Raw genomic sequence first — 26417 nt, forward strand, 5'->3', positions numbered from 1 at the left:
CATCAACTATACCAAAAGACCAAAAGAGGACTAAAGATCAGTTCCCATAAACATTCATTAATATTATGGGTTTTTACTTAAAATGACTCATTGTTTGTCCGTTCTGTCAAATCAATCATATGTTTTTTTTTATCAAATCTATCTCATGGTTTACTTTTTTGCATTAAATCTATCCCGGCGTTATCTTTTCCGTCGACATCTAACGGGCGTGCTGAAGTGGGCCACACTTGCCACGTGGGCGCCATGTCAGCATGGCCATTAGATGTCGACAGAAAAGATAACGCCGGGATAGATTTGATGCAAAAAGTAAACCATGGGATAGATCTGACAAAAAAAACATATGATAGATTTGACAAAACGGACAAACCATTGATCATTTTAGGTAAATACCCCTTAATATTATCATTAAATATACTAACAAAAGACTTCCATTAATGATACTATTGTTGTTGCTTCACTCCTTCATGCTACTTCTTTTTCTAAACTTGCTTGCTGCATGATTCCTGTGTTGGCAAATTTTAGCTTGAATTGGATGAGAACCTACGAGCTTGCTTGTTTGCCATACTCCCAGTGATCCTTGGAAGAATTGATGGTAAATGAGAAGATCTTGCTGCATGACCACCAAACACTGACCTTAGGAAAGAGCATGCATTGGCACCGAGGTAGGTATAGTTCTTGGTATTGGAGCAGGAGCATAAAATGGCACTGAGGCATGAAATGGCATTAAGGGTGCTGCTAGTGTTAGAGGCCTATGTGGGGTTGGCCTCACAGCTATTTGGATGTTTCTCTACAAGATCAAGCCAAGTGTGGGGATGAAAACTTATATGCTCTCACCTAGTTGGCTTGGCTACATCCAAGTATGGGTGGTTCGAGTTGGTCCTAAAATCTGGATGCTCTGGATGGTAAAACATTTGTGGAAAATCAAAATAAACACTCCAAATGCATAGAAAGAAGAGAATGACCCAAAAAAGATAAATACCTCTTGTGTTTTGCATTGTTGCTATGAAACAACTGCATTCTCACCATGTTGTAGCCACAGATTTACCTTGATCAATTACATGCAAATTTATAAAAATTGAAAATTTATAAAAATATATATAAGTATAAGGTTAGTATAAATATCTTGTCCTTTGCATTTGCTTTTGTTGTTTTTTGCTTCTTCTCTCTAACTATTGTCCCTTTACATCTAGTCTTGTTGGGCCTTGTGTTTCCATACTTGGAGCATGTGGTAGGCTTGTACTTCTTCTTGTCATTAAATGGATTGGGTGCTACATCTTTCTTCTTATTCCTTTTCTTTTTGGGTCTTCAACCACCCCTCACATAATGTGGTGGCAAGATTGGATTTAAACCACTCTCATCCCATTGAGCATGTCCTTTTCACTGGATGAATAAATGGTGTGTAAATGGACTGCCATGTTTCTTTGAAGAAGTATAGATGAACAAACATTTCAAGTTGCATCCCATTGTGGCATATGCAAGCCACTACATAACAACAATGAATGCCACTTAGATCCCACTCCCTACAATAACACTTTCTCATTCAAGTCAACTACATATTTGTCACTTGGACTATAAATATGCAACACTTGGAACATTGAACCACTAGGATCCCCCACTCACATTGGATGCTACTTGTTGGCATGTTTCTTAACCTTCTCAAGCTTGGTTTGAGCTACTGGAGTGATTAGACCATGGTAACTTTTAATTTCTCTCATACAATTATTCATATTCACAATCAAGTATTCTCTGATATCTTCTAACATTATGATGATTGGTTTCCCTTTGAACTTGACTATGGCTGCATTGAATTTCTCAGATACATTATTCACTAAGGCTGGATTCTTTGTTGATGGACTAAAAGCTGCTCTGGTCTAGTCATATAGTTCACACTTCTTCAGGTAAATCCAAGCTGCTTCATTTACTTCCTTGATCTTCTGAAAATGTGCATTGAACTCATTTATAGTCTTAAAAAAAGCACAGTCCCATAATAACCCTCTCACCTCATGAATTCTCCATTAGCTCTAAAGATTTGGTTCCAAGTGCTTCACACAAAACCTGTCTAGTTCCTGGGCATAGTTCTTGAACTGCTGGCAACAAACCCTACAAATATACACAATGGTTAGATGTGAAAGACATAAATGCATATTAATAGTCATAAATTAAAGATAGTAAACACCTTTTGCATATCAAATATCATTTTCCAACCATGCTCATTAGGGTAACATATATCCTCAAACAATCTCGTCAAAAACTACTTCCATGTTTCCTTTGTCTCCATCTCAACAACTGCGTATGTAATGACATTGAAAGCTCGGTTGAGATCTTGAGTCATTGCTGCTAATAGACTGCCTCTATAATATCCCTTCAGATATCAACCATCAAGACCTATGATAGGTCTACAACCCTTTAATGCCCTTCTTTTGGTTACTTCAAAACAAATCTAAATTTTTTTAAATCTAGGAGGCAAACTCTAATCCACCCTCTCAAAACTTAACCTTACACTTGACCCAGAATTGCTCATTCTTATCACTTGACAATAATCTTAAAGTGCAGCAAATTGTTCCTTTTCAGATCCTTCAACGATATCTCTGGTTATTTCTAAAGCTCTATACAACTTCATCTCTACTGATTAAACTCAATAATTACAAGCCATGAATTTGGCTGCATCTTTGGCTGTAATATTTAACTTCTCATGGCATCCACTAGCTTTCCTACCCATTTTCTGTATACTAGAGGATTCTTCAAGACCCTACTGCAAGTGTAGGTAGGATAGAAGGTCTTTATCTGGTAACCCCCCACATGCTTAACTCATGAACATAATATTTTCCACTCACAATGTTCCATAATAGAAGCTACACTGCATCTAATCTTGTCATTCTTCTTAAACTCCACAACTCTCATAAGATATATGTTGTAGTTATTGATAACATGTTTAAACAGTTTCAGATTGGGAAACACCATTCTAACTCCAAGTGGACCTTACCAAATAGTGTTTGGGTAAAATCAGTAAGCATTATCCCATTGTCTCCATCGTCACTCCTTTTCAATCCTTGACACTCTTCAGTAATATGTCTTTGATAATTAAACTCAAGTATTACAATATCATCATATCTTTCTTTATCCCTCACAACAGTTTCTGACCTTTCATTCTTTGAGGCAATGTTAATACCAACATTAGACCTCCACTTTGACTTTCTCTGTCTTGAAAACTCGGCTACATCAATTGCAAACTTATCTATAAATTTAAATGCTTCTACGAAGAATTCCTCATCATCATTCTCATTGTTTTCATACTCATTTGGTCCAAGTTCATATGTTTCATCCTCAAGTCCATCAGAACCAGTCTCATGTCATCTATCACTACCAATCTCACCCTCATCAACTCCGTCGGACAGATCATTATCCTCTACCATTGTCTAAGATTAAAATAAAGCAACAAATAAGAGATAGTATTAAAAAAAAAGGTTTTTACTTAAAATGGCCCATGATTTGTCCGTTTTGTCAAATCTATTTTATGTTTTTTTGGTCAAATCTATCTCATGGTTTACTTTTTGCATCAAATCTATCCCGGCGTTATCTTTTCCGTCAACATCTAACGGCCGTGCTGATATGGCACGTGGAGAGATAGTGGGCCACACTTGCCACATAGGCGCCACGTCAGCACGGCCGTTAGATGTCGACGGAAAAGATAACGCTAGGATAGATTTGATGCAAAAAATAAACCATAGAATAGATTTGACAAAAAAAAGCATAGGATAGATTTGACAAAACGGGCAAACCATGGGCCATTTTAGGTAAATACCAAAAAAAAAAACAATGGCATCAACCCCAAGACCATGAAGACAAGCATGGTCCGCAACTACAAAAAGTTTACTACTTTATGCTTGTCCACCTACCGGCTAACATATAAATGTCAAAAGAAAGGAAAAAAAACCAAACAATAGCAACATTAGTGGTCCACAACCACGACACAACAGTGGGAACGTTAAATGCTACCTCATTATGATGTTCCGTAGCAAAAAAGAATAAACTTTATACCAAAGTAAGCTTCATTAACCTGGATTCTTCAAAACCATGGTCGATTTCGCCTTGACTTTGTTTGGATTTAATCTTGATCACACTTACTATTTTACCTCTCTGCAATTTAGGTTAGCCAAAAAATTGGGGATGATTTTCACGCCTTTGAACCCTTTCAATGCAAGCAAAAAATGCCGTTGTTTCATCTTCAAGCAAGGGAAGCTGAAAAATGTCGTCGTTTGCCTATGGGTGTGAGGCTCGAAACGATAACGATGTCATTTTGGTGACAATGTGGCATAAAATTGACGTCGTTTATCCTGCCCGACCTTCACATCAGATTTCGGTAGAGCCGATTGACCTTTGGACCAAAGTGTTAGACGAAATTGAAATTGGGGGATCAAATTCCTGATTTTGAAAATTCATGTAATCAAGTGGTGGCAATTGAAAAATCGGAGGACTAAAGTGTTAGTGGACTCGGGAGAGAATGGGAGAAATGGGATGACGGTGGTCCCGATTTGATATGGGCCACGCCCATGGAAGGAAATCTTGCTCTGGACTTCATGTACTAGTTTAATGATAGACATCGTAATAGTGTTTATTTCAACTTAAAATTAAGTGATGATTTAAGTGTTTAAGAAAATTAATTAAGTTGATCTTGTTTGACGGGGTAAGTGCTAAAAAATTTAAAGTTATTTAGAATATTATTTCATTTGATTGCCCGGCAATTTATTTTTTCAATTTTGACCCAATTCTTTGATTTTCTTTTTGTTATTTCAAAAATAAAAATATTAAATCAAATTAAGAAAAAGAGAGAACTATTTCTAGATCGGAGAGGGAGGGGGTAGTGGTGGCTCCGATTCCATCCACCGCCGTCCAAAGCGAGGTCGTTGGCAACTTTTTTGTTACAAGAAAGGTCAATGAGCCTAATACAATAAAATAAAAATCCTAAATATCTAACAAAGGAGTACAGGTAGTCCCACATAAGTATCGAACGTATAACCTATTTGTTACTAGGCGGGGGAGTACATCACTACCTAACACCATCTTTTGATAAAAAAATTTCAAATTTGTCCAAACTCTTCTCAATGCAATTTCCGGTAAATTTGTAAAATTGGGTGGAATTTGGCTAAAATCAACCATATGACATCACTCTACACTTAAGCTTTTATTTAGTACTCTATCCAAACAAGATAAAGAGATTTGATAGGATCAGAAAAAAGATGGGCTCACTTGTGTTGGAGGCATTTGTGTTCTATGGGTTCAAATACATGGAGAGAGCGCTTTGCATATACCTCGGCAGAGGTTTTGATCAACATATCGATTTGCTAACAATTGCATTTGCGTGTATATTTTGTGTTGGTGTCGTTTTATTTGTATATTTTCTTTGTAGTTTCCCAAGAGAATCCATATAATATTGCTTGATCTTATATTTTGCGTATCCTTAAAAATGAGAATCGAACTCAAAGTTTCTTTTAATTTACGTGGGAAGCAAAAGAAAAAAAAATGTTTCGAAGACATTTTGTGTATTTAGTTCAACTATCTATTCATAAACAATCCATGGCGAAAGGAACATTCCGCGGCGGTTAGGTTTCCTTAGTTGGGGCAGCCACAGTGGACTAATAACCTGACTTAGCCTTTTATTCAGCAAAAAAATGTATTCATAAACAATCCATTGATTAATAGACACATCGTGATTTCTCCAAACTATATATATATATATATATATATATATATATATATTAATTTACGTGTGTGATGTACAAAAGTCTTAAAACCATAATTTTAAATTTTATTGGTTTTTATTAGCATTATATTATCAAAAAATTAAGTTAGTTTATGATAATAAAACACGTAATTGTGTTTGAGGACATAATCACTTCTAAAAATATTTCAAGTTGTTAATGATAATATAAAGGGTTAATCACTTAGAAAATCACGACCTTTACATTTTTTTCCTAAATATAGTACGGCATTTAGAAAATAGTATAGAAAGGCACAATCGTTTTTTCTTAAATATAACACGACATTTAGAGAGTAGAACAAAAATGCATGACATTTGCATTTTATTCCCAAATATAACACGACCTTTAAAAAAAACACAGAAAGACACGACCTTGAAGCACGATCTTCTTTTTTAACGTGATAGAATCGCAGCTAAACCTAAAGGTTGTACATTTCTGTGTTATATTTAAAGGTCGTGCTATATTTAGGAAAAAATTGTAAAAGTCGTGCATTTCAGTGCTACTCTACAAAAGTTGTGCTATAATTAGGAAAAAATGTATATGTTGTGCATTTCCGTACTATTTTCTAAAGGTCGTGCTTTATTTAAAAAAAGTGTAAAGATCATACTTTTCTAAGTTATTAAGCCTAATATAAATGAGTATTGACGCATTTTGAAAAGGGAATTACACTGAACCGGACCCGATAGACCCGTTGAGGCGCACCAAGCCCCTCTCGGTCCAATAGACATCGGCAATCTCCAAGTAGGTCCATGAAGTATCACGAACATCCCCCAATTCCAAGTTCTCACCGAGGCTCCCCCATCCACAGGAGGCTCGCCAAGCCTACCTCGACTTAGGCTTATAAACTCCCACACCCTCTTGCAAGCGAGACTTAACGGTTGTAGACGAATAGACTCGGCGAAATTTAATGGGCCCAAGCCCAAAGATCGAACGGGTCCAGAATAGCTCAGGTATAATCCCCAACATCTCTCTATAAATATTGACCTACGCTGAGGTGCAAGTTTACTGTTCCTCTATTGTGATTAGAAAACTCTCTTGAATATTTTTTAAAATACACCTTTAACTTGAGCTTCGGAGAGGGCCATCAGGCACCACCCCGAGAGCTCTTCTTCTTGCGGGTCGCTGACGGTGGTCAAACTCGAAGGAGAACCCCGAGATCCTTCGTGATGGGGAGAGGATTTCAATCTGAACCTTTTTTCCCGCATCACATTTAATTGAGCACATATATATGATAAAAGTATAAAATAATAATTATATATATATATATATATCAATTTTCTTATAAAAGATTTTGAAAGTTAGAAAATCAGAAGTGAAGAATAATTCAAGTTAGAATAATTTAATATCTATTCTTTGGATGAATAATTCAATATCTATATTCTATAAGTAGCGTATGACCCTTTTAAAAATGTATATATAAATAATACAATTTTTTTTGTAAATTTTATTTGTAGTGGGAAAGAGTTAAAATTTTTGCAGCATATCCAGGTGCGTGTACTACCGAGAGAGTGATAATTCTATCGAAACAAATATAAATATAAATATACAAGGAATGAAGACCTATTCCTCTAAAAGGAAACCTCATCTATGTTTGTGAACAACGAAGAGAGAATGAAGTTTTAAAATATTTTATTAAAAGTTACTATTGAACGACACATGATTAAAAAGAGTTTTCCTTTGTAACTCTCTTTGGCGAAAATGAACAATTTTCTGTAAAGCCACACCCATCACTATGCTCAAAAAGTCGAACTTCTCCTATCAAAGAACTCTCAGTCCGAAAATTACATGGTTACTTATGAGGATAACTTCCCTCCAGATAGAAGAGACCGGGTATACGGCCCACTTTTTACAGAAGAAGCGAATGGCATTCATCTACACACATCGTGATATACTACAATTAGCTAAAGTTACAAAATACATTGCCTGCCTTTCCTCGCCGAAGGCGTCCAGTCCCGAGTGCAATTGAGATAGAACGTGTTTGATTAATTCATGATTCGTCGTCATGGACAATCTGTTCAGTTGGGGAGCCGGGAACATATGGAACAAAACCCCGGCCCCCGAAAACAGGGCGCATGATGGCATCATCGAACTTACGCCAGTAGTAGTGGACAGTGTGGGTCGGGGTTGTCAGAAGCGCCCGGAGGCTGCCCGGGCGCACAACCTCGTGATTTGGGAGATCACCATCGGAACCTTGGGGGGCCCCAAGGAGTGGTACAGTGATTGATTTCGGGGTGGAAGAGTCTGAGAACATCGAGCTGTTATTAGTGTGGTCCGAGAATACCATGCTGGTCCTATGCTTTGGGTGGGGCAGTAACAGCCTAATGAGCGGCTTCGTCATTAATCCAAAAACCTGACGCATAAAGAAAAACAATATCATGTTTTATCTTTTTAATAAAAACATGCAAAACAGATAGGTTCCTGCAGGATCACAAACAATAACTGGTTTTCATCGTACCACTGTGCTAAAGAGGACAACTGTTATGGTGCTCGTGATCATGATCGCATTTCCTCGCAGATGAGTATGTCCCAAACTTGTGAACTGTACCCAAAAATAGAAATTCCAAAAGTTAAAACGGTAGAATTCTCTCCCTCTCCAATTACTGCAGAAGAACTGTTTCTAGCTTGATTTATAACATGCGTTGGAGTGAATTCATCTCTCCCATCTTGTGATTATTTTCTCAGCTTTGCTCATGTACTGCCAGATTTATTAGAAACGGACTTTGACTTACCTTGTTATAGGCAAGAGCCATCGAGACTGCACCTCTCATGAGTCCGGCCCACCATATAATCACCTAAACAAAATTTAAAACCCCCCAAAAGGTCAGAAATCGGGATATCAGTTCTCCAAGATAGTACTGGAACATCTCGAGACATAAAAGAACATACTTGCTGCCTGAAGCTGATCTTCTCATTCTGCGTTTTCTTGGCCAAGTTTGACAAAAAGGACAGAGGAAACACAAAAGCTGCTCTTCCTGCTAGAACCAGCACGAGCAACACAGAGCTGACAGCTACCGAAGTTCCAGGACTGCACGAATTCAAAAGCCAACAAAACGCTCACACAAGTTGACCTAGGATACTCTAAGCGAAACCAGAGAATAAAAACTCAATAATGTTGAACTTGCCTGTTGCTGACGAATCTCCATTTCTCAATGTCCAGTGCATCCATCCCAACATAGACAAAGATGAAAATCTCGGCAACAAACGACAAGGTTGCAAAAGTATGCCTGAGACAGTCAGACATGGAGGAAGCATTGCATTAGGCATTTACATCCACATAGTTGGACTCAAAAGTATTTTTGAGGCTGCATCACTAAAACCCCTGATCCCTTCTCATGAGTTTCTGTGAACATACTTGGTAGTAATTCTCGAACTTTCAGTGACATTGTGCCAGGTGTAGTGGGACATGACGATTCCACAGAAAAATACGGTGAGAATGCCACTCAAGTAAAAGAGCTGCATGAACCACAAGATGAACGCATTATAACAAAATTTCAGAGGCTAAGCAAAAGAAATATATCAATTATATAATTACAAGAAATCTTACTTCAGCCAGCATATATGAAAGGTATGCCATCAGCATCATCAGTGCAACCTCACGATCCGTAGAGTGCCTGAAATTATGCAGGAACGGTGTCACAAAATACTTTACTTCGTCCATTTTATCTTGAAGTTTTTTATCTTCTTTAATGTGGCCAAGTGTTAATTCAATAAAATCTTAAAATATAATGCTTGTGAAAATGATAACACATGCATGAAAGATATCAAGATCGAGTTGTGACTCTGGTAAAGAACCATAAAGCGAAAAACAGAAACCCCTGACGTGTGTTAATCTTGTTCCCTTTTTTCTCGGATGTTCAGATGAAAACAGTTTTCTAATGGCTAAATATCAACTAAAGTGTTTAGCACAAGGGATTGAACTGCGGTTTTAGTGTTTGCATCCCTCAGTGCGACGACTCCTAATCAAGGGATCAACTCCATCTAGCCGAACAAGAATGAGGGAGATGTTTCTGTCTTGTCTCTGCAGTATTATCCAATGCATATGGGAGCAATGTGCATGCATGCGGATGGTATGTGAATTTTGGACTACTTAACTCGCCAGATAGAGGGCGGGGGTTCAGCCACTGGGACTACTACAATGGAATGACAAGGAATGCTCAAAGAGAAACTGATTGTGACAGTATACCTGCCAAAGTAGAGCTTTTTGATTATGTAAGCACTAAGCAATCCCGTCTACAAGATCAGAACAGAAGCATCGTCACATGCTATGTTAGGATGTTAAAAACTTCTTTCTCCAGATTGAGGAATATTCTGCCTCAGAGAGAGAGAGAGAGACTCACCAATACTCCTAACATAGTGCTTGAAACGAACAAATAGAAGAAGTTTCCGATGAACTGCAGAGCTATTCGGTGGTCCATATGAGTTATATCAAAGCTCTGGATCGCATTGAAAAGCACCACTGACGTTGCATCATTCACAACACCTTCTCCAAAGACTAAGCTGTAAAGAAGTGGTGTCTCGTCTTGATTGAGCACCTGCAACCAATCAGAGAAATCAAGCATATTATTTCCATCACCTTTCAGCTCAAATATAAATTTTGAATTATGAAATATTAAGTAATGTGCAGTACCTGCAATGTGCAGACAGAGTCCGTTGCAGCAAATATAGCACCAATTGCTTATATCATAAAAAATGAAATCTGTTAGATCCAAATTATAAAAGTATAGTTGCACGGGGCACAGAGACGTGACAATCAGCAGTGGTCAATTACCAAGATAATCCCCTATGTCAAGTGGACCGACGTCAAGCCTCTTGAACATCTGTGTCACACCTGGATTGAACAGTTGCGATAAATTGTCAGTGCTACAGAATCAAATTAAAACGACTTCACTCCCAGAAACATATTCAACATTGAGTTTTTTATTGGGCAAGTCTGATTCTGATGAAACTGCCATCATAAGAAATCAAAGGTCTCGTAAAAGTTATATGTCTCTGCTTTTTCTAGGGCATTACAAAGAAGAACCAACAATAACACAATAAAATAGTCCCACGTTTCTCTGCATACCTAGTGTTATAATTGCACAAGATACTAATGTACCGATTGCACCAAAAGACATAATGGTAATGAAGTTTCGGAAGAATTGCTTCTTCTTCACCTGAAACCTGATAACAGACAGCGGGATAACGTATCAGTCAAAACCATCCATCGTAAGCATTAGTGATCAAGAAATGCTGGGTCTTCCTAAATAACAATGAGAAAATCTAATTAAAAGAGGGAGATCAATCTGAGGAACATGGCTGCAAAGGTGATATTCGGCGTAAAATCAACTATTTTGAGTTGCTTATGATTTTAATGTGAGTGCAGGCCCCGCCCTATTTATCATTAATCAGAGTATCGACATACAAGCGGAACGCATAATTTCGTTTTAGATAAAGTGAGACCAATTTGTTCATTTCTTTGCAAGATTTGCTACTATAAAACTAAGAGGAGAAAGCCAACGACCAAATCCAGCAGGCAAGAGGACCCGATCAGGCAAAAGGTAACTTACCCTGCATTGAATATAATAGGCGGCAGGAGATAAATAAAGAACAGATCTTCGCTAAACACCATAAGGTGAGAACTTTTCATCCCGGTGGTCAGCAAAATGATGACACCGGTACATAGACCCTGCGAAGGAAACATCACTTGCAGTCAGACAACATTTCGTGACAAGTCAGAATCGCAGAAAACCCGGGAAGTGCCGAGAGTCCAGAAAACTCACAATCAGAAGAGCAGTAATCGACTCATTAATCCACCGGCTTTCCTCCAAAAGGTGACCGATGACAATACAAGCGCAGAGGAGTGCGACGAAGAGGTTGATAGACACGACGGACGCGTGATCGGAGGTTGACAGCATATGGACCCTTGATATAGCAGCGCTTAATAGGGCAGCCATTGTATCAAAATACCTCCTTCGTCTCGGATATCAAATACCCAACTAAAGATTAACTTATATGGAACGATCCCAGAATGTTTGTTTCGGACAGAGATAGAGCTTTATTCCGAGGAATCTATGTCCCAGAAGTATCCATCTTTTCAGGCGTATGAGCTCTGCATCAAACGTGAATGAAACCTGATGAACGACGTCGAAATTGCAGGAAAACAGAGAGATACAGAGCACCCATCATCAACATGCAGGAAGGAAACAGAATCTAAAAAGTGAATAAGCAATGCCGACTTCAGCTACATTCGTATTCATGGCTCTCGAATCCAACCAGAGACAGGAAAACAGAGCATCCGCCGGACATACCACAAAAAGAACGTAACTCTCAGCATCCAAACACGTGAACTGGCGCAGCCAGACAACAACGCATTGCGCGGCCACGGAGTCCTCAGAGAAAAGGGAGATGGAGGTCCCGCCAGAAAAATGCTGCTCTGGCGCCAAGTTTCCTGGTGGCGGAGACGGGACGGCTATCGATCAGGCAATGAACCCGTGACAGAAACGGAGCGCGCGAGAGAGGGTGAGAAAAGAGAAGCTCGAAAGAGAGGGGAAGTGTGTTTATTTTAAGGAAAACAGAGAGAGAGAGAGAGAGAGAGAGAGAGAGAGAGAGAGAAAGCTCTGGAAGGAGAGACAGAGGGGGGGAGAGAGAGAGACGTATAGCGCGGGGAAGACAGAGAGAGCGAGAGGGGTCGTATGATTGAGGGGAGGGGGAAGGAGGGAAGGAGGAAATATAGGGGGGTGGGGCCCCACGTGGGGGCGGGTGATCTGCGGCTGTAAGGGAGGCCTGGCAAGGGGAGGCGTCGGTCTCCGGTCCGTCCATTTGTTTGACTTCGGCTTGACCGCCTGTGATCCAACGGTGCTGGTTTTGACTTTCACGGCTTTGACATCTCTTGTCGATTAAAAACCTGTCAGACTCGGACATCATTTTTATTTTTTGTTTTCGTTTTTTTTTCTCTTTTACCGTTGTCAGCAAATAGTTAATTGGTCGTTGTTGGTTGGGTGCTTCTCCGGTTCATTAAGGAGATCGGTCCCGGGCGGAATTCGGGTGGCTATCAGAACTTCTTCTTATAGTAGAATACGAACCACGGAGGGATGATTCAGCGGCCGCCTTGAGGTCGGGACGATTCCTAGATGGGAGACGAAATCAATATTTGCTTTTCTCATGAGAAATGAATTACTATATTATTCATTAAATTTTGATGAATTTATTTATATGTGCCTCCTTACTCAAAAAAGATATCTTTATATTCACTCTTTCAAGGATCTTATCTTTCCTTAGTTCAAATCTTGCGTCCTTCCCTCATTTCTCGTGATTATAGCATAAAAAATTGCTTATTTCTTGATAATTTGTGTTATTCATTGTCATAATCATAGTTATATGCTTCGTCAATAGAAGGAATCATAATTTTTCTAGTTCTAAATTAGCTTATATATATAAAATCAAATGGTGTAGCCATCAATAAAGGCGAATAGATTGTGAGGGAGGTTATTTTTATTCTTGAGATTGCTGATAACTCTATGAAAATAGAGTTGTGGGACACCTTTTTTGGGCATGATTGTGGCTACTATTTTGAGTTTAGGTTTGTTTTAGTGATTTTCAGTTTAATTTTCACTTATAAGCATTTTGATGGGTTTTAGTAATTTCCATTACTTTTGGATTTTATTTTTATTTGAGTCATTTAGTTGATCGATCATTGTAGCCTCTTATTTCTTGATGTTTTGAACAGGTAAATCTCGGGTAATTTGGTGCAAAATACATATCATTGGAAAGCTTATCCAGTAAGAGTTCAACGCTTCAAACGGTGCTCAAATCGGAGCTAAAATGGAGGAGATATGTTAAATGGAAGACAAGCTGCGCAGAAACGGAAAGATTCGAAAGTGCCTTGGCACCAGATTTCAGTGCTGCACCACTAATGCTACTGCCCTTTGGCCGACCTGAGTCTCTTGCCCGTGATTTCTCTTAGATATTTTGGGTCAAAGAGATATGTTTGAGATGTATTTGGGTGGTTGTTTATAGGAAAAAGATTGACGTTGTCTATAGATATATTTTTGCAGAGAAAGATGGGGAAATTAGAGAAAAATTAGGAAATTGATTCTCGGGAGATATTTTTGCTAATAATGGAATTCTTTTTTTAACAAGAGGGCTGAGCGTTCAAGAGGGGAGAGGTGTTCGTGGGGCAGAGGAGATGCCTGGAGCAAGGAGGAGAAGTTCGAGAAGATGGAGTCCGATGGTCTCGAGTTAGAAAACCGAGCCACTTTCCTTCTTGTGATCTTTTACTTTTCTTGTCTCTGTGTTATCTATCCGCTATCAAATGATTATTTTCATTATCTTTAGCATGAACTAATTTCTTTTGCCTAGGGTTACCATAGATCTTGATAGTTGATCGAGAGCAGTGAACTCTCTCATTATTTTTATCGAATGAAGTTTCAGTTATTTATTCCTATGCATGCATAATGTTTTTCAATTACTTGATCATCAATTGGATTGACTTGGTAATCTAGAAGAACTCGGCCGTGAAAGGATTAGCCTAAATTAATCTTGGTCGGAAGATGAGATTATTAGTGAAAAGGATAGGAATATACCGGCTTGCCTTAGGTAGTCGATTTAGGATTGATTCGTAAAGGGTTCTTGCTAATTGTTTTGTCTATGAATAGAGTGAGTAATTATTTACAAGAGAATACGTTCCTATGATACTCGGAAGAGGGGTAGGAAGACGTTATAATCCTAGATTAACAAATGTTTATTCGATGTTATTAAGAGAGAGGAATCGACTCGAGATTAATTGGTAAGTGAAAATGTACACCCTAGGTCCATTGTCATTGATTTTAAATCTCAATTAATTTGCATGCTTTTATTTAATTTAATTAGTTTAGAAAAATCATCGGAAATTTGATTGTTTGAATAATAGTGGGCTGACACAATTTTAGTACTCGATAGAAGTTGAGTTAGGTCTCTGTGGGAACGATACTCTTACTCTTACTTTATTACTTGAACGATAGAGTGCCGTTGCATTGATACGCTTTTATCGTAACATGTTTTTGGCGCCATTGTCGGAGACCAAGTCTTTATTTTTAGCTTTTGCTTAATTATGATCGGTTTTCTTGATTTTCAGGGAGATTTGCGTCTGGTCATGGCATCGGCAAATTATCAATGGCTGGCAAAGAGTATGAGGCCAAGTGTAGAAGCAATTATAATTGAACCAAAGGGGATACGTTTTTGTAGAAGCAATTGTAATTATTACTTGAGCGATAGCTTGTACTTATGTTGATATTTTCTTATGGTAACAATTATATATTTAAATCTCGTAGGAAGATCGTGAAAAATAATCCAAGAAAATCTTGTTGACCATACCGAGATGGCTTGCTTAGTTCGTCTCAAAGAGAGATTAGGTCGGTTTTTAGCTAAGAAATCCTTTTACTTTACCCGATAAGAATCAAATAAATGGAATGAAATTATAGATGCGTACTTATGTTTGGAAAACCTGACATCGAGTAACTTTGAGAGGAAATAAAAAGAGAAAGGAGAATTTTAGTTTGCTTTTTGACCTTTTATCATCTTAACATTAAAATTGAACGTAATACGAAAAATCCACATATGTCTTGAGCTTAATATTCATTATAAATCACTGTTGACGACCTCTTATCATTCCGAAATAAGATTTGTTACCATTTGCGTCAACTGCTTCTCAATAATTGAGCCCAAATTTTGCTGCGTATGTTTTTTTTATTATTATTATAAGGGACATCTTAGATTTAATATAATAAAATAAAAATTTAAATAGCTAATAAAGGGCACGAGTAATTCTATCGAATATCGAATCTCTTGATTACTAAGCGAGAGTATGCGTTATTGCGTTATACCTAAATTTTGCTTCAATATTTTTTTTTTCCTATTTCAAATGGAGACTTATAAATTTAATATAATAAAATATTAAATAATTAATAAACGGACACGAATAATCTCATTACTTATCAAATCTACGATGTTTAAATTACTTAAATGAGGAGACGCGTTATTATACTATACTCTCCTTGCTCCCGTATGTTATTTAGCATGAGGAACATGCAAGGCTCCCCTGAAAATTCGCCGCTAGGACCTAAGAATGGGACGAGCAAAGCCGTTTTAATATTTTCTCGTTGCTTCAAAAAGCAATTTTAATTAATTGGATGGTGCATGTGCTTTACATTTTTTTTTTTCGATAAATGATGTGCTTTAAATAGTAGTATACATTCCGCACTACTTTGTCTGTCATATTATAATTATAGAGAGCATTTTCCCGGTATTATGAGGGCCTCTGGATCACATCGGGATCGAATATGAAACTAGAGAATTAAAAAAAGAAATATATGAGATACCCTATTGGAAAAATTTGATATACTAACCTCTGATTTCAGATCGAGACAAGTGTCATTACGGTGAACTTGCGCCCTTCAAAGTGGGTGGTGTCATTTAATGCTTTCCCAACCAGCTTGAGGTTCTTCCATGGAAGAAGGAATCTGTCTCAATCAGTTCAAACAGATGGAAGAAAATTGCAGTTCCCATGACCCACAGCGCTTCCTTGATGTTGACGGGAAAGCGTAGAACCACCGGAAAATTTTCATTCTCAAATATCTTTTTTCTTTTCTTTTTGGGATGAATTGTTTCGCAAATATCTAAAAGCAAGGGAAAGAAACAAGAGAAAGCTTGATGTATATCACAATGATAAATGCTATCGCAACATTTGATAATACAAAGCTATTGTAATCTTTCTCATCTGTTTCAGTCATTTCGGGTCAATAGGAATTCAAAGTCGTCCAATTATGAATTTCGTTCGATTTCTTGTCCTAAGACACACCAATAATTGTGTTTAATAGAGTGAAATAAAATATGAACTTCCATCCTTCACTTCACTTTTTTCACTTTATTGGACGTATGATCATTTTTTGAGATTATATTTTTCTTTTAACTTGAAAGAAAGAACATACAACTCGAGGAATGCTTATTTCACTATTTCAAGAAAAAAGAAAAAGAAAAAAATGAGTTGTAAATTTTAATATCTAGAATGGCATCTCATAAATGTAAGTATAAGATATGTTTGAGGTCTGATACTCATTTTATAGCATCCTGATCCTTTATATAAAACGTAAATTAGGCTCTTTCAGTCAATCAACATTAATATGAGTTTCCTGAGCATGTAATCGAAGTTATATCCATTCTTGTCGTATAAGTATAGTTGAAAACACTCAATTGTTCAAGAACACTATATATGCACCAACAAGTGCACGAGACTTGAAATTGTAAAAGGCTTTTTAAAATGCTACAATGAAATTAAAAAAATTCGAATTTTCAATTTTCTGTAGGTTGATGAGAAGATTGACTCAAGCGTAGGGGACTTTGCTCTTCTAATTCATCCTAAGGAAGCACCTCGAAATTTATGTATGTATCCACATATATGCATATAGTTAAAACTGTTGTTGGGGGTTCATGGAGGTGGCGAGTAGGATGAGTTTTTCCACCCTCAGCCACTGTTGGGGGGTTCACGGAGGTGGTGAGTAGAGTAAGTTTTTTCATCCCCATTTTTTTTTTAAATTAAATTTTCTTAATTTTGTATTTAATTGAAGTGTATAAGTATCTTCCCTGACGTGTAGCAATTGACATTTCCAAATCTACTATGCTCGACTAATCTAGCTTTGAGCGAAGTCGACTTAGGGATGTAAATATTTCTTGATCATGAATTTTCTTCAATTACAACACTTGCATCCAATGTCTTACATAAGAATAACAAACATCGAGACATCACAAATCAAACCACATTTATTAAAAAAACATATTTCAATTCTTCATTAATTTAACCTAAAAATAATAAGTATCAACAAATCTAAAATCAACTCACATTTATTTAAAAAACATATTTCAATTCGTCATCAATTTAAGTAGTTAATTTTTATATGTGATTTTTCCAATGTGTACTATTGTTATTTGGAAGTCCACTAGGCCCAATTAATCTAAGTTTGAGCAATGTCGACTCACTAAATAATAAATCTCTTCCGATTGTGAATTTTCTCTAATCATAAGACGCACACTTGAAACCTTACCTAAGGATAACAAGTGTCGATTATCCTAAAATCAACCCATGTTGGTAAAAATACTTATTTCAATTTATCTTCAATTTAAGTAGTCTCTTTTAATTTATGACGTAAAAAATATTCCCATTTTTACGATGAAATACAATGCTTAAATTGACATATTGACATACATTAATTTTTATTTGGGTATAAAGCATTGTTATCAGAACCGGACCGGACCGGACCGGCCGGTTCGACCGGTCGGACCGGGAACCGGCACCAAGTCCGGTCCGGTCGCCTAAAAACCGAAATGGCAGCTTTGAACCGCCGGACCCATTGAACCGGCCGGTTTTAAGCAAAATTTCATTAAACCGGCCGGTTCTATGGGTTTCCTATTTAATGTAAAAATTGGTTGGTTGTGTAAGGATTTGAACTCATAACCTCTTGCTTTTCATATTAGCATACTACCAACCAAGCCACCACCACTTTTTTGTTCTTTTAACTCTACTTTTAAGTACTTATTAAAATAAAATATTTATTTTGAAGTAAGAAATATTAAATATAGATACTTTCTTATACTATTGTTATATTTCTTTAAAATCATCATACTTTTATCTTAATTATCATAATTTTTTTAATAATATGAATATTTATTTTATTTTAAATAAACGAGCGGTCCGACCCATCGAACCCCCGGTTGGACCCATAAACCCATGATCCCGTACCCCTTCCGGTTCATCATCCGGTCCGGTTCTGATAACACTGGTATAAAGTTGCTTTTCCTACTATCTACTTTTTATAAATATAAAACTTCCAACAAGAAAATTCGTCAAACTAAAATAAGTGGACCATTAGAGCCTATTATATTGGGATAATGATATGATAGTTAGAGATTTTAACGGTTCAAATTAATAATAAAGAAATATTTGTTTTTATATTATATGAAATATTAATTAGTATAATCTTTTAAAAAAACAATATCATTTACTATCAACTAGGTGTTCATATTTTTTTTCCAAATAAGTAACTTTATCATTAATTTCATTTATTATATATTAGTTATTACACAAACTATTATGATAAATGAATAAATTTATTAAAAAAATTTCACCTGCAGCATCGTGTTGGTGCATTACCGAGTACACACTATTATGAAGGTAAAATATAATTAGTTGGTGTAATTTTCTTCTCTCAAAAATGTAAGGAGAAATAAAATTAAACGATTTTTAATCATTGGATTATGAAAAAATTATGGGCAAATCGATAATTTTAAAATTTTCCTTAACTATCAATTTCTCTCCTATTATGTCAACTCCATTCTCTGTCTCTCTCTCTCCCTCTCTCACCTTCCATGTTCTCTTCCTCTCTTTGCACACTTCCCTCTCACTAATACAACTAGTACTCTCCATTAATTTATTCTTATTGATTTCATTAATTAAAAAAATTTAATAATAATATATTATTTCAATTATTTATTAATAACCAACACTCTTACTATAAAAACAAGACTCACTTTTTGAAAAATGCTTAAAAAGATCAAAAAAATATTTACGTTATATTGCACGTAATGCAAGTACGGTTCTTGTAATTCTTCACCGGAAGGCCTAAGAAGCTTCTGAAATGAGCAAAGTGGAGGTGATAATATGACCTATAATTTATCACAATAAAAAGAAACAACATGTGAGTTTGTCTTCTAGGTACCACAAAGCCCAAAAAAGTAATTATATAGTCTTGAAGTTTTACATAATGGAAACAATGCAAAGTCCTTTCCTTGTTTAAGATTCATATGATTTGGATTAGTCAAATAGATTTTTTAATCTTTCAGGACAACTGCTAATCAACTATCTGTAAAGTGCTACTATATTTTGATTTAATGTCTAATTTTCGTCCTTTCAAATGCGTTGATATTATATATTATATGGATCAATTCTCGTTATTCAGCAAACAAATTATTTTCTTGCTGGAGTCAGGCATAATGTAACTTTATAAAGTCTAAGGTACCCAAATCGCAAGCAAAAGACAATATGTTATTATATGCAAATATAACACAATTCTCCTCCTTATTAATGATTGTTCATGTGAATGATCTAGAACTGATATACATATATATATCTATATAAAATATATAATGTCAATACCAGTGACATGAGCAACGTTGTGTTTTGAAATATGACAAATAAGCAAATCCTCAACTCCTCATGGTCCGATCTATTACATCTCTCTTAATGTTAATTAAGCGTTTTCAATTATTTCATGCTTAATAATGATTATCACAACATTAAATAACCCATGAAAATTTGCAAAGAAAACATTAATTAATTCATAATATTAATTAAACTCATGTGCAAACCAATAGAAATATTATCTAACGAAAGATCTATAATTTGACATAAAATAGTTGAAGCATGCATTAGAATATGCCAATTTGCTTAAAAAAATAAATCCTGACTTTTCATTCATTGATTTTTCATTTACAAAATCCCAATTAAAAATTTAAGTCAAATTTAAAATTAGCATAGGCAAAATTAAATCACTGGCTTGAAAATTATTTAGATACAATAGTAATGAAGAATTAATTAAAGAACGAAAGTTACAAGAAAATTAGTTTTGATTTAGATGGCACAAATAAATATATTTGTTGTTAAAATGTTTTTTATAAAATAGTAACAACATTTTCTTTGGATAAGCTACTAGCAACTTCGGAAACAAAAGAAAATTCAATTTTGATTAGTTACCAGAGCCCATTTTATTGTACTCCAATAATTTAAACTGAAAAATATAAATTACTATGAGTTTCCTACGCATGTAATCGAGGTTAAATCCATTCTTGTTGTATAAGTATACGTAGTCGAAAGACTCTCAATTGTTCAAGAACACTATATATGCACCAACAAGTGCATTAAACTTGAAATTGTAAAAGGCTTTTTAAATTGCCACAATGAAATTGAAAAAGAAAAACAAGAATTTACACTTTTAGGTTTATCAAGAAGATTGTCTCGCGTCATAGGGGGTTTGCTCTTCTAATTCATCCTAAGGAAGCATCTTGAATTATATATATGTATCCGCATACATTTACTATTTTGAAGGTAGAATCAAAGTAATTGATGTAATTTTATTTCTTTAAAAAATGTCTATGACAAATAAAATTGAAAAATTTCTACCCATCAGAATATGGAGAAGTTATGAGCAAATTGATAAGAGGTGTTATTCGATTCTCACTTATAAAAGAAAAGAAGTAGAGAATGGACAGTTAAAAGACCTAAATAATAGACGGGTGATTATTTGAAAACCTATATTGGGTGATTACCCTTCTCGAAAAGGTATATCTCCAAGTCTTTCTCTTCAACCTTGCTTTTTGCATCAGGAATTTGCACTGTTGGAGAACTTCGGTTTGACACCCAATGCTGCGTTCGTATCTCCGTCAGTTGACTACTAAAAGCGGAACTTCGGTTGACATTATCCATAATTAGGAATAGTACTTATCTCAGACTCTCTGGACGATGCTTAGTAAGAAAAATTTTTGGGCTCGGTCATAACCATCGAGGACAATTAATGGGGATGTATCATGTGTTTCGTTAGGGTTTTCAAGGGGTTTTCCCCAGAGTCTATGTTACAAACATGCATCAAGCAATCCTTACTTCTCGTAATATTGCAATTTCCACATTGGACGGTTCAACATGAGGTCTGTTCGGTTGTATATGTGTCACTTGCTCCGATCGGATGCACTGTTAATTAGTCTAGTAAAACCCTAAAAAGAAAAAAAAGAGGAATCCTGGTTGGAAGGGATGGAGAACCAAGGGGTCGTGTTCCCATTCAAATTGGCTTTCTGCACTTCTCTTAAAGTAAATAAATAATTGCCACTATTTTGGAGATTTTTTTCGTGAACCCTGGTAACATTCTAGATATTTGTCAATATCAAACCAACTGGCTTACGTAGTACTCCATAAATTTCCATTGCAACCACGTTTCATTTGTCTTTATGTGAATAATTTCTTTTTTGGCTTGAGAGAGACGAATCATCTTCGAAGTATTCAAAATGCTTTCAATGACAAAATTTATCACAGTAATCAAAATTTCTGCGCTGATGAGCGAATCATTATGTTACATGTGACTATAAGCTATATTAGTGGAGCCAAAAATAGTTAATGATTTAAAAGGTGAAATCATGTCGTGACAGACAAGTGGAATTCAATTGCAAAAATAACTAGAATCTATATAATATATAAACTTGAAAACAATATAATAAATAGTGACATAGTTATAAATATATATACAATTTGGTTTAGATATGATTAAATTAGTAAATGTATATAAATAAAAGTTTATAAATATTTTAATTTATATATGAGTAAATATTTGGACATGAAATACTTTAATATATCCTCAAAACTTACGCATAAATATTATAATTACAAAATTATCATAAAAAATTATATTTACTGATTTTTGCCCGTTTTTGGAAAAAATAATAATTTTGAAAAGTTAATCTATTACTTTGCTTCTTCAATATAGTAGTAATATATTAATTAATCATAACTCCTTAAGATATTTTGATATAATTATTAGATGTTATATACTATCTATATAATATATAAACTTGAACACAGTATAATAAATAGTGGCATAATTATAAATGTATATACAACTTGGGTTGAATTTGTAAATGCATATAAATTAAACGTTTATAAATATTTTAATTTATATATGCATAAATATTTGGGACATGAAATACTTTAATATATCCTCAAAGCTTATGCTTAAATAATATAATTACAAAATTATTGTCAAAACTTATGTTTATTGATTTTTTACCTAATTTCAAAAAAAAAATAATTTTGGAAAAGTTACTCTGATACTTTACTTCTTCGATATAGTAGTAATATATTAATTAATCATAATTCCTTAAGATATTTGGATATAATTATTAGATATTATGTACTATAGGAAAAAGAAATAGTGTTCATGAAATTTTTAAAATTTAATTAAAAATAGTAATTTTTTTTTTAAATGTAAACATGTGTCCCTAATTCATTATGGAGTACTACATCGATCGCTTCTCGCTTGATTAAGTCCGAATACAGATTTAAGCTTTGTCGTGATCCTACTACATATGTCAACTTGAGATAGATGACAGTAACATGCAGAAGATTTAGACAATTGACACATGAGATCTCATGTTCTATCTCTCAACATCTCTAAGGCATGTTGGGAACCAGGTTTTGCGGGAACAAGCGGAACTTTCTTTTTTTTTTTATTAAGCTTTTTAATGATTTTATAAGATAACGAAGATAAAGATGAGACAGTTTTCAAATTGGTATAGGCTCACAACAAATAGTTAATTAAGGTCATCTGTGGCCTAAATTTTGGTTTAATTTTTAGAATACGACCGGTGTCATCGATGGTTGATTATTGATTAATGGTCATGTTTGTTCAATTATTTTTCATTGATGATGAGCTTATCTTAACATGAACAGATCATACATGTCATGATAACCTCCAAAAAAATGATATGATAAGTTGTCCAACATTTCAATATTGGAAGCCTTGGATTTACACATGGAGGAGGAGGAGTGCCACAACTCTTCCATCAGCTGTGGCCGTACATGAAGATGCAGAAAGGACAAACTGTTCAGTTCTCTATGATTGCAGGGTTCAATTGATTTGATTGGCATTCATGCATTATTAGTTTCAAATACGTACATTGAAAATTAGCCGGGTATTTGATCCGATTCATTTGAGAAATCATAGTTTGTACCTGCACATTATGTGGTTAACTTTTTACGACGTGAATCCATCTCACCGTAAAAACTTGATCTTGATAACTTGCAAAAGATCAAGAGATTTCTCAAGGAATTGATTTAGCTGAAATAATTACATGGTTAAGAAAGGATGTCGAGGAATGACACTAAGTTCACGACCTGGGGAGATCTAGACTGGGGATCAACGTGAAAGCAGCGACGATCACTTTTTTTAATTGAGAATTCTTTACTGATTTTATATCATCATGTGCAATACATTAATAGGATCGTACAAAGAATAAATGCTCTGGTACGCACTATATAATTGCGCGGATTGCGATAACATGAAATTTTCGTCATTTTGAAAGAGGCCATAATCTAATAATTCCTACTCATCCACGTGATTAAACTCGAGTGGTTTGGTCAGACCGGAAAGATAATTAACCAATCTGCAATCTCTTCTGCTTCCTTTCTTGCTAAAAATGTGAGCGAACATGCATTCAAGTGATTGAGGACGAAGGATCATGCTGCTTTTATTCATAGTTCGGTTGATGTTCGGTTCAATTTGGCAATGAACATTTTGATAAATGCTCGAACGTCAATTTCAGACCAGCTGACTAAATTAGTTATTAGCAAGTTCCCTTTCTTTCACGTGTTGTTTTGTTTTATGTTAACTAGTGAAGGTCCTTGCTTTCGCCGAAGGTTCTACTTATTTGTTTTGTTTTTCGGTGGATTTTTTCAGTGATATTTTTTGGTGGATATTTGGTTAATTTATTGTATATAATTATACCTTTTATACTTAATTACCATTTCCAGTAAGCATTATCAACCAATGAAGAAACCAAGAAATAAAGAAAAAATGCAGCCATCGGTCATACCATCTGTTCATCCATTCCTAATTTATTACATGGATATATCAATACAACACATGGACAGATCATACATTTTATAATTCTCTATTGATGATATGTTAACATGATGAGTCGATTGACATTTCAAATTTGAAGCATAACTTTTGTCTTAATTCAACCATGACATGCAGTGCAAGTTGCAAACTGCATTTTTTTTTATCCGTAAAATGATAATAACTTCTATTCAAAAGGCACCAAGAAAGTGCAAACACATGTACAAAAACCAAGCTTAGAGGATAGTCGAATGATCATTTACATCAATAAATAGGCTAACATCCCCCCAATCGATTTCCCTTTACCCAGAAACTAAACATCTTAATACATCTATCTAACAAAATATATATAGGATTCTCCAAATCTTCAAAAGCTCGATTGTTCCTTTCCCTCCATATAAGCCAAAAGAGAGAGAGAGAGGAATCATCTTGATGATCTTTCTTTTTCTTTTACAACCTCCAATAACTTGCCAAGCCAATAATTCTTCACAAATCGAAGATGCAACCAAGGAGTGCAAATTACAGCGTAACACTGCCTAGACCAAGAACAATGAATAAGGAGATGGTTAACATATTCTTCCTCACTTTTACAAAAGAAGTATCTATTAACCAAGCTCTTTCCCCGCTTTTTCAGATTGTCAATTGTCAAGATTCTCTCCATTGCAGCCTCTCATACAAAAAAGCTCACTCTCAAAAGGGCATGAGTTCTCCATATCATTTTCAATGGGAAACCCATTACCTCTTGGGTATTGGAAATAGCAAAGTAATATGATTTCACAATAATTCTTTTAGAGACGTCCTCATTCCACAAGAGAGCATCACAACCCATGCTACTAAACTCAAGCTGGTACAAAAGCCCAAAAAGGATCATCTGAACTTTAGCTCCCCAAAACAAAGCATACCTCGTGAGTTCGATGTTCCACATACCAAAAGCTGAACATAGCTGGAAGCTGATCTTTTAATGAGAACTCCGAGCACTGTTTATCCTTCTAGAACAAGGTTTTCGATCCATCACCCAACTTGATCTTAGTGTGCTCCAAAAATTGATCCCACCCCTCTCTAATTCCTCGCCATAAACTACAACCATGAGATTCTTTTGTTTACTTTGCAATCCACCCTTTCCCTTCAAGTCCGTATTTGGCCGTAACAACCTGTCTCCATAGATGGTCTGATTTGGTAGAAAATCTCCACAACCATTTGACAAACAAAGCTTTATTGAAAAGAATGAGAGATTTAATTCCCAATCCACCTGAACTTAGAGGCTTTTTAACAGCCTCCCACTTTACTAGATGAAACATGCAATAATCATCAGAATCACCACACAAAAAATTATTTTGGATGCTTTCAAGCATTTTCGCCACTTTGCAGGGGATTGAGAGCAAGGACATGAAATATACAGGTAAATTGGCCAATGTGCTCTTCCTAATCGCCCGCCCTTCTAATAGATACCTTCTCTTCCACCCTGCCAACCTTATTAGCTTGCAAATTTTATTTGTAGCTTATGACTATGAAATCACATGGACTCTATTTACAAATACGTGTAAAATTAACCCTACTTCTCGTAATAATGCAATTTTCATATTCAATGATTTAACAAGAGGTCAGGTCGGTTGTATAGATCACCTTCTTGTATCAGTTGCATTTCAATTATTCTAGTAAATCCTTAATAAAAAAAAAGAAGGGATATAGAGGAATCCATGTTGAAAGTGATCGAGGACCAAGCGTCGTGTTTCCATTCAAATTGGCTTCCTGCACTTCTCTTTAAGTAAAATATAAATAATTGCCAATGGCGTCCCCAAAAAAATAAATAAATAAATAATTGCCAATGTTTTGGATATGCATGGAATGTCAATATCAAACCATCTGGCTTACGTACTACTCTCCTACAAATTCCATTTCATCCACGTTTCGTTTGTCTTTAGTGCATAATTTCTTTGGCGTGAGAGAGATGAATTATCTTCGAGGTATTCAAAATGCTTTCGAAGACAATATC

At 35.5% G+C, this 26417-nt stretch overlaps 1 protein-coding gene and 1 long non-coding RNA gene across 4 annotated transcripts; one reads left to right on the forward strand and one right to left on the reverse strand.

Annotated features, from left to right (window-relative positions):
• Positions 1-7490: 7490 nt before the first annotated feature.
• Positions 7491-12318, reverse strand: LOC116214079 (sodium/hydrogen exchanger 2). Of its 2 annotated transcripts, none has more exons than XM_031549344.1 (15): positions 12047-12318; positions 11519-11869; positions 11306-11424; positions 10822-10919; positions 10528-10587; positions 10387-10433; positions 10097-10291; positions 9943-9989; positions 9304-9370; positions 9112-9212; positions 8882-8983; positions 8646-8784; positions 8489-8551; positions 8215-8298; positions 7491-8109 (listed from the first exon to the last, which is right to left on the reverse strand). In XM_031549344.1, exons 2-15 carry the CDS (start codon positions 11690-11692, stop codon positions 7747-7749), a joined length of 1659 nt encoding a protein of 552 aa, XP_031405204.1. In that variant the 5' UTR covers positions 11693-11869; positions 12047-12318; the 3' UTR covers positions 7491-7746. The 2 variants fall into 2 exon arrangements, with proteins under 2 accessions (XP_031405204.1, XP_031405203.1); XM_031549343.1 differs by having other exon boundaries at positions 11519-11847; positions 12047-12316.
• Positions 12319-12517: 199 nt separating this feature from the next.
• LOC116214080 lies at positions 12518-15041 on the forward strand. 2 transcript variants are annotated; one of them, XR_004158232.1, is made up of 3 exons: positions 12518-12851; positions 13465-13975; positions 14851-15041. It is a non-coding gene; the product is annotated as an uncharacterized LOC116214080 (long non-coding RNA). The 2 variants fall into 2 exon arrangements; XR_004158231.1 differs by having other exon boundaries at positions 13465-15041.
• Positions 15042-26417: the final 11376 nt, after the last annotated feature.

This window comes from Punica granatum, chromosome 7, assembly GCF_007655135.1.
Source record: "Punica granatum isolate Tunisia-2019 chromosome 7, ASM765513v2, whole genome shotgun sequence".
NCBI lineage: Eukaryota > Viridiplantae > Streptophyta > Magnoliopsida > Myrtales > Lythraceae > Punica > Punica granatum.

Excerpts from the sequence above, each read along its gene's own strand:
- LOC116214079 (XM_031549344.1), bottom strand. The coding sequence starts at position 11,692 with ATGGCTGCCCTATTAAGCGCTGCTATATCAAGGGTCCATATGCTGTCA. Across the intron at positions 10,920-11,305 it reads CCTATTATATTCAATGCAGG|GTTTCAGGTGAAGAAGAAGC; the intron begins GTAAGTTACCTT and ends GTCTGTTATCAG. Across the intron at positions 9,371-9,942 it reads AAAAAGCTCTACTTTGGCAG|GCACTCTACGGATCGTGAGG; the intron begins GTATACTGTCAC and ends GCATAATTTCAG.